Here is a 9546-nt window from a genome sequence, read left to right on the forward strand (position 1 = left end):
CACACACGCACACACACACACACAGGCAGCAGAACGAGAGGCTGCGGCGTCGCGGTGGAATACGGTGAGGGTTAAGTTAACGTTAGCTCCAAACTTCTGTAACGTTAGTTGATGACAGCTACGCTCGTTACTGTAAGTACGTGCAATAAAACCTTCGCAAGTAAAAAGACAATACTTTATCAATCCACCTGTCTGTAAGGTAACGTTAAACATGTAGAAATGGTTAATTTAATCATCTCTGTCCTCAGTATCTCATCCTCTATGTTTTATACAAGCACAGCTAACGCTAGCTTGGCATTAGCCAAATGTTAAAAACAAGCTAGATAGAAAGCATCTGTCTGGAGCACAGACTGGTCTGTAGTCTTAAAAACTCAGCTGCTGGCTGAGACAAACCGGCCGCTCCTCCTTCTACCTGGTAACGTTACCTGCAGCCAGCGAGAGAGGAGGAGGGACTGATCCAGACTGATGGTATTCTTTCTAAACGCCACTCACTACTTGTGATGTCAGATAAAGTTATTGAGTTACTTTGCTGTTGTCTAGAAACAACATTTAGCTGTATTTAAAATATTAAATTAAAAACAACCAGGCAGTTAATATGCACACTTCAATATATGTTTATTTATCGCAAGTCATATGTCATCTCAATATATAACGTTATCGCACATTGAATATTTTCCTCATACCGTGCAGGCCTACCTCATGCCCGTTAGGTCTGGTCTTACCAAATAACAAAATAATAGTTGTATCGATAAAGAATCAGATCGTTAAGCAGTCTCAATAAGGGTATCAATATCAATAAAAATTAACGATCCCCATCCCTAGTCACACAGTAACTAAACCCTGATCTCCCAGGTGATGGTTCTGTGTCTGACCCATTCATCCACCATATCATACTTGGACTCTTAATATTATGTTACGTGTCTTCCTAAAGCATGTCTGACAAAAGCCTTATGAAAGGCTTTCTTAAGTTGTCAATAAATGTATCCTCATTACATACGCAGACTGAACGGTATTTCTCTTAATGACACGATTGAGTTGCTCCTCTGAGTTGCTAATGTTAGCCACGTTGATCTGGAATGTGGCGCTGCCTCATGTGGAATAATCAGGAAAATTAGTTTCCAACCGTAAAGCAATAAAATAGTAAAAAAATACAACAGATCTACTTTGTATGTCCACGTTGTTTCCAAATTATGACTGCAAAGCTCATGAACACACAAATCGGAAGAACTACTTCCCAAATGGGACCATCCAAGGAACATTTCAGTGCACCAGGTTATATATGACAAAATCACGTTTGTAAAAAAACTGGCTTAACATGAAGGTCTTTCAGAGCGATCTGTGCGATTTTCAACCATCTCAAATCGCACTAAAGGGCCGTTACCAAGCATGAACCTCCGGGTCTGAAAAGTGAAGCCGTGCAAAAGTGACTAAAACCTGCATTCTTTCTAACGGCCAGCAGGGGGCGACTCATCTAACTGCAAAAAGAAGTCCGGTTCCATTAGAAAAGGTAAAATAAGCCTACTTCTCACTTGATTTATTACCTCAGTAAACATTTTCCTAATGACTTTATGATCTCAATTGTTGTTTCAAGTCTTCTTCAACACAGCATGATGTTCATTTAGTAAATTATGGTCCCATTTAGAGGAAAAGTGTATGCTTTAGGGCGGGACTACCTTGTGATTCACAAGTCGCTACCATGGCAACCTCTCAAGATAGAGGCAACTCTATCCACTGCTTTGTGAACATTAAACCAACGCAGCTGAAAAAGCTTAAATCGGAGTCCGCTTTTTAATTTTTCGGTAAACATTTTTTTTTAAGCCTGTTTTACTAGCAAAAATTAGCATTCCAGTTAAAATCAGAGTTAACGTGAATTACAGATACACCTAATTAGCCAAGCTAGCTAGCGCCACCATCTCATCCAAATATCATCACGTCTGGTGACTGGTTGGAAGAAAACAACATGGCGGCGGCCAAACTGCCAGGCTTCAAAACTGTAGTCCACAAGCCAACGCGTGATGTCACAGTCACTACGTCCACTTCTTTTATACAGTCTATAGGCAGTACTCCACAGAACACGACTTGACGCTGCAGCTGATTGGACTATCATATTCAGAGGCAGGACTTACAAACTTAATATGTAAAACAACTTTACTAATGATGACAATAATAAATTATACCATATTTTTTGTAGGAGAGTGGCGCCCTATCGCCCTCTAATAGCCAGCCGCCCCTGACTAAATAATCATCAAAAATAAATCTCAGACTGGGCTCATGATTGCCAAATACTCAATATTAAAGGATTTCTGATGTCCTGATCCCTGACCCCTACATTTGACTTTCCAGTGGGAAATGTTAAGTGTTCCTCTGAACACAGGCTCAGGTTTTGGCCTCCTGGGGACACGGGAATTTATCTATCAGTAGTGTCCTATCAGGTAATAGTTCTAATGCACACATTGTTGCATGTTACTTGTTATTTAAAATGTAGCATCACGCTGTATGAGAGGAGCAGAGCTAAAGTGCAGTAACCTGTGCTGTGACAGCTAGGGAATGCTCGCTCACTGAAAAAATGACAGCGGTAGCAAACACGCGGTCGCGCACACGCACGCGGTCGTCTGTGATGCTGTGCTGCAGGGGAACGTTAGATAATATTTTTGCTCTCCTCACCCTCCGTCCTGCTCCGTATTGGCTGGCGCTCCACCGGGCCCGACTCTCCACCGCTGTCTCTCCGTTACCGGGCAGGGAGCCGGAGTCCGAATCCTCCCCCTCCTCCAGCTCCTCTTCGCCCTCCTCTCTCTCCTCCGCCTCCCTCTCCTCCGTTTTCTGCCGCTTTGCCGCCCTTCCGTACTCCCCTTCCTCGCGCTGGCCGGCTCCTTCTACCGTCGACATGCTCGCGGCTGCGGTGGACCTGTTGGAGAGACTGTGTGTGAAGCTGGTCAAACTGGCACGTCCATGTCAGCAGCTGTCCTGTACTGTCTCCTCGTTAAGCCTCCGTGTATCTGTCTGTGTCTCCTTAGATATATGTCCCCGTCTCGCGGCTCCACTCTCTGTCTTTCTATCGCTCTCAACCCCACAGATTTTCTATGTGTGGAGGTGTGAGTGGACTGGACACATCCCGCCCCATACTGCTCTCTTATTGGGCAGTCTGGGCTTGCACCTTGGAGATAGTGCGTGTGATTGGCCGGTGTCGATGCGTCAGCAGACAGCCCTCCACACTCTGCAGAGGAGTGCGCAGAGAAGGAGCCAAGAGGGGAACGGTGGGCTAGCTAGAAATGGAGGTGACAGTGTCAGTTGGAGCTTTTGTTTGCTGCATTATTAAAGTGGTAACTATCTTGTCACCATCATGTCTGGATTAATTTCTCACAAGACATCAATGGGCCTTTCTATGGGGACTAACCTTACCCGAACATCTTTCTAAGTAGGCTATAACGTCCCCAAAAAAGGTCAAGCCAAGTTTATGGCAGCTGCATTGACTCCATACATTTAGGGATTTTATGGAAGGTTAAAATGTCTAAATTAATAGAAACTCAAACAAAACCATAAAGTAAATGCATTTAAACATATTTTCACATTTATATGTATGTGTCATTATTACACAAAAAACATATTTGAAGGACATTATTTGGTTTCATGTCTTTAATAACTAAATGTTTTTTCATTGTGACATGAATTATCCATGCCATACCAGGTGTGTTGCATTTCATTGTTGTCCAGAAGAGAGCAGCTTAAACCTGTCAGTAATAAATGAAAAGCATTGTCATTAGTTTTCATGAGGAGGTGCAAGGGAGCATTTTATTTATTTATTTAAATGGCAACACATTGCCAATGCCAAATGAAAAACTTGACTGTCCAATCACAGCCTGGGGGTGGGATGTATTGCAGGGGTTAGTTCCCCTAAGCAGCAACAACAACAAAAAACTGATGTTCTCACTTCCCTCTAGTGGTGTCTGTCTCTGCAAGTACTTAATAAACTATATTATGAACAAAACAGATCTAATTTGGTTTTGAACTAAAAGTGATTATACATTTTTGTCAAAAGAACAACAGTAATAGATCTGGTGTGAAAACTGAATTTTTCAGCGCTCTGATGAAATCATGTGAACAGCATCTGACTCATCAGTGTGGTCAGTAGATGCTTTCCTATAACTACCTGGCAATGTACAAGTCATCAGCAGATACTGTTTACAGCAGGCTGGAGCCTTGCATAGACTTTCATTATCTGGTGGATCTTGTGCGTCTAAAAGCCTTTTTTTTCTGTCAAACCTCAAACTGACAATAGACCTTTTTACAACAGACATTTTGACAAGTCACAGCAGGAGCATTGCAGGGTAATTATTAACCATAATAAAGGCTGCATTCCAGTTAGGTGCAAGCTGGCTCACTGAGAGGTATTACTGAGACATCACTAATGTTATTAATAACAGCAGTTAGTTAAGTGCTTGCTGTGAAAGGCGTCTGGTATATGGAAAGAATCACTGATAAGCATATGAAAGCTAGCCACAGGCCATTTGTGTGTGAAGTGTTTCCCTGAACTACAGGACACATGCTATGTTCCAGTTTCATACTACAACAGTCTTTTGTCCCAGCACACATTTTGTCTTGTCACAGTATAAAAGCACAGGTGTTACTTATCACATTAACAATGCCTCTGTTCTATTTAAGTGTCCCAGTAAGCCATGACAGTGTGCACTATCATGTACAATACTAGGACCATGAAACTGAAGCAGCTAAGTGGAATTCAGGCACCATTCATTTTATTGCTCACGGTTGTGCTTTTCCAACTGTAACATGTCAAAATGTCTTCTTATCATTTTTTATACTACAGTTACAGTTATATAAAGGAAATCAACATATTTACTAACAGGAAATGAAACAATATGCACCTTCAAACATCAATCAAACTGCAATTTTAGAACACCACTGATTTCAAAAAGAGATAGCAAAATGTCTTTCTGAAGATGGAAGACTTTCTTCTTTTGTATGGCCATTTATACCCTTTATTTGATATTTCTTCTTGTCCACAGTTCATCTCATCCTCTTTGATATTCTTGACATATTGTGTTTCATGCGGTATGTCATGTTTTGCTTCTTAATGTTTAGCTTGCTCAGTGTGTAGTACTGGAATTGGAAGATATCGTCACTGCCCTGCAGAGGTTGCAAGACACCAAAATCAATGACTGAATGCAATGTTCATTTCATTTTAAAGTTTATTCTTAAATTAGTGGGACATTGCAAATTGTAAGGCATGGGGATGTAACATCTGATCCTGTTGTCCTAAAAAAGGGTGTCCCACAAGGATCAGTTCTGGGTCCTTTGCTTTTTATCGTCTATATAAACAATATCTGCAGTAAGTTTGAACACATCATTTGTATGCGGATGATACAATTATGTATTGTTGTGCCCCTACACCCGAGACTGCCTGTGCAAATTTGCAGTTAGACTTTGCCTCATTACAAACTGCCTTGTTTGATTTGAAGCTACTTTTAAATGCAAAAAAGACAAAGGCGATGATATTTGCGACTATAAATACTTATATAGATTAAAATCTTGCTTTTTTAGGACTACATGGAAAAAACTGGAAGCAGGATTATTCTTGTCTCAGCTAGATTATGGTGATATCATCTATCAATTTGCATGTCCATTTACTCTGTCAAAGCATGACCCTCTTTATCATGCGGCTCTCAGGTTCATCATAAATGCTGGCTATCAGACACATCACTGCATCTTATACAGTAGGGTAAATTGGCCATCACTCAAACTGCGCAGGATGCTACATTGGTACATATTTATTTATAAAGCTATTTTAGGTCTTTTGCCTTCTTATATCTGTTTAAAATTTGTTCATATGCAAAGTACATATCATTTAAGATCTAGTGACGGACTACTGTGTAAGGTACCAAGAATGAGGACAGAAGCAGGAAAGAGGAGTCTGTCTTACTATGGCCCTTCATCCTGGAATGAACTCCAGTCTAGGCTTAAGATTGGTGCACTAATTTCCTTAGCTGCTTTTAAAAAAAGAATATCTGACATTCTCACGGACGAATGTACTTGTTTTTAATTAATGGTAGGTAGATCTCTACATTTAGTCCTTATTTTGTTTGTTCATATATTTTGAACTCATTGTATTTTTTCTATGTAAATATTTTGTAAACTTTGTGTAAATCTGTATTGTATTTTAATTTATGTAATGTATTGTTTTTCAACTTATGGTTTTATTTGTGCTATACAGGACTCCCTTGTAAAAGAGACTGTGTCTCAATGGGACATTTCCTGTTTAAATAAAGGTTTATATATATTGCAGCATGAGTTGGGAGCCAATTAACAGAGAAACAAAATAAGGAACAGGAATTGTTTAATGTCACAGTAGGAAGGGTAGTTTAATGTATAATAATGCATTGTATTATATAAATGGATCATGTGATTTTCATGTAAAATCCTAATCTGAAAAGTAACTCGTTACTATAGCTATAAAATGGATGTAGTGGAGTAAAAAGAACAATATTTCCCTGTAAAATGTAATGAAATAGAAGTATAAAGTAGCACAAAATGGAAGTACTCAAATACAGTAGAAGCATCTCAACATTATACTTAAGTACAGAACTTAAGTAAATGTACTTTGTTACTTTCCACCACTGTGTTATCCCATGGATGTTGTGTAATTCTGTAGGTCATACTGTAAATCAATACAATTTTCAACATTGCTTCACTCCAATATGTTGGCTTTATGCTATCACACATATTGGTTTCCTCTTTTAACTGTACCCTCACTATACTAATGTTGTATGTGTGTCAGAAAGTGTGTAGCTTGTAGCTGTTTCAGAAAAAGTGATTTTACGCGTCTATTTACATTCATTTAGCTGACACTATTATCCAAAGCGACTTACAATTGCTATATATGTCACACGCCTCTGGAGCAACTAGGGGTTAAGTGTCTTGCTCAAGGACACAATGGTGGGTGTCTCACAGTGCGCCATCACCACCCCATTTAAGTGTAGTAAACAGTTTGGCCTGTTTGGATCTCCATTACTTGCATCATGTTGCTTTGAAAAATCACAGTTCGTTAAAGTTTTCAAAGTATAAGTCTGGTGATATTGAATATTTTTCTTATAGTTAGGTAATCCCATGTGCAGACTCCCTCCACAATGTAGTGATTAGGTGCCAACATGCAATATAATAGAGTTTATTTGAAGCAGGCTGAGTGGTATCATGACGAGTGAACTGATCGTGATCGTGATTGGAGAAGTGCCCCTTTAAAAAAATAATTTGACACCACCCTTGCAGAAATCTTGCGAGCTTCAAATGTGTCAGTGATGCAATTTATTCAAATGCTACAAGTTAGTATGTGGCTCAAATAACACATTTGTGTGACACTGGTTAGAGTGTCACAAGGTTGCTGCTATGTCATGCATGTGTAGGCCTACACGTGTGCGGCTGTGCTTGTTGGACCACAGGATTATGTAATATAGCAGAGCCATTTCCTGTTCCTCTATTTCGAACCCTGTAGACACACTTAATCTTCCTCTATGTCTGGTCTTTCCCATGGCCCCTGTTTTCACACTGACACTGTGATTCAGATCAGCTTTCGGGTAGCTCGGCCTGTTGGACAACACTGCAGTGCAGCTGAAAGATTAGATTGTTCACATGATCCTTCCACTTAATACTTTCAAAAGGGTGTGATTCACACATTCACAGACTAATTCACACACACACACACACACACATATGTTTATTTTACTATCTTTGTGGGGACAATCTCATTGACATAATACATTCCTTAGTCCCTTACCCTAACCTTAACCATCACAACTACATGCCTAACCTTAATTCTACCCCATACTAGAACCCTAAATCTAAGTCTCAACTTGTGCAGTGCAACATTTTGGTTCCCACAAAGCTGGTCGGACCCCACAAGTATAGTGAATTATGTTTGCTGTAGACATGCTGTTGTTGTGATGTTAGCTATAGCAGCAGGAGAGTTGTGAGTATCGCTGTCTGGAGCTGCTGTGCTGCTCTGGGACCATCTCGTCCTCTCTGCATGTTAGCTTCATGTTAGCTTCATGTTAGCTTCCGAGCAGCAACTGTAGCGACAGTTTGCTAACCCACAACTTAGCTTAGGTTAGTTACATTACTTGCTGTGTTATTGTTTCCATCTTCTCCACCACATCAAAAACATTTTTGTTTCCATGGATTCTGAATCTCATCTGAAACTAAACAAATATGCAATAATGTACCAACTTAAAGGTTGATCCTTTCACAGGTGGTACGAGTAAAATTATTTGTTAATCGAGTTAGTCGAGGGGATTGAACTACCAAGCTCAGCTTGCTTGCGACTGTCACTTCATTTGTTCACAAAACACCAAAATTTACAGGTGGATTGCAAACATCCAGCCTCAGGTACATATGATACTCACTGACCTCAAGGTGGTACTGTAATAATCAAGTTTATGTTTTTGCAGTTCTCCTGAAAATGGCTTTTCTAGAGTCAAAATTCAAAATTCAATTCTTTAATCAATTTAATTTCCCTCAGTTCTGTATCAGCATCTTTGCTCCACTGGTCTTCGGCTCTAAAATGTCAAATGTTGCACGTTTCAATTATACAAACAACTTAAACTTTTTTCAAAATAGGTCATTTTCTAAAGTTTGCAAAAAATCATGAATGTGTTTATCTAAAGTGACAATTGCTATACAGCAGAGATTGCACGTCTTTGGAGCAACTAAGTGTTAAGTGTCTTGCTCAGGGACACATTGTTGGATGTGTCACAGTTGGAATTGAACCTGGGTCTCTCACACTAATGGCATGTGTCTTATCCACTGCTCCATCACTACCCCCTCACCCCCTTTGAGACACACGTTCAGGAGTTTTCACCTAGCTTCTCACCAGAATATTTGACAATACAGCCGAAACCAGTATGACATGTGAATTATGTGAATCATATTTTTTCCCCATATTTCATCAGCAACATTTTGACTGTTTTGGCTTTTTATGTTTAAACAGACAAAAATAGCCATCTGGCACTTGTGATGTCTCAACAAATTGTCTCAACTTGTGAGAAGATGTGGTGCAGTCACCTTCTCTGGGGGTTCAAATCCCCAAGTGGCCTACTTGCCAACAATGTGCCAATTCATGCATGTGATGTGTTTTCAAGTGCTCTTTGATTTCCTATTACAACATTACAACATGTTCTCATGGCTGTGGCTCAGCAGGTAGAGGGGGTCGTCCACGAATCAGGAGGTCAGGGGTTTGAACTGCGGGTTCTTGAGTCTGCATGTCAATGTGTCCTTGGCCAAGATACTGAACCCAAATTGCTCCTGATGCCTGTGCTGTCAGCGTAGGAGTGTGTAAATGTATTAGTTTCTGATGAGCAGTTAGCACCTTAGATGGCAGCCACTGCTTCAGTGTATGAATGTGACATGTGGTGTGGTGCAGTCCATTTACCATTAATATTCCCAACTCGTCAAATGCTGCTGTTTGCTCAGTGGCCCTCCACTTCAAAATGACGCTGTAGGTACCCCTCTAGCTTAAATTCTGTATGCAGAGGGCTCTGATGC

The 9546-nt window shown here is 40.2% G+C and overlaps 1 protein-coding gene across 1 annotated transcript in view; it reads right to left on the reverse strand.

Annotated features, from left to right (window-relative positions):
* The window catches only part of LOC123984457 (heterogeneous nuclear ribonucleoprotein L-like), a 50612-nt gene extending 47531 nt beyond the window's left edge, over nucleotides 1-3081 (reverse strand). The window contains exon 1 of the mRNA XM_046071370.1: nucleotides 2665-3081. Coding sequence (XP_045927326.1) covers nucleotides 2665-2886 — 222 coding nt within the window. The 5' untranslated portion in view covers nucleotides 2887-3081. The remainder of the gene's footprint in view (nucleotides 1-2664) is intronic.
* Between the last annotated feature and the right edge of the window lie 6465 nt (nucleotides 3082-9546).

The sequence above is a fragment of the Micropterus dolomieu genome, linkage group LG15 (assembly GCF_021292245.1).
Source record: "Micropterus dolomieu isolate WLL.071019.BEF.003 ecotype Adirondacks linkage group LG15, ASM2129224v1, whole genome shotgun sequence".
Taxonomy (NCBI): domain Eukaryota; kingdom Metazoa; phylum Chordata; class Actinopteri; order Centrarchiformes; family Centrarchidae; genus Micropterus; species Micropterus dolomieu.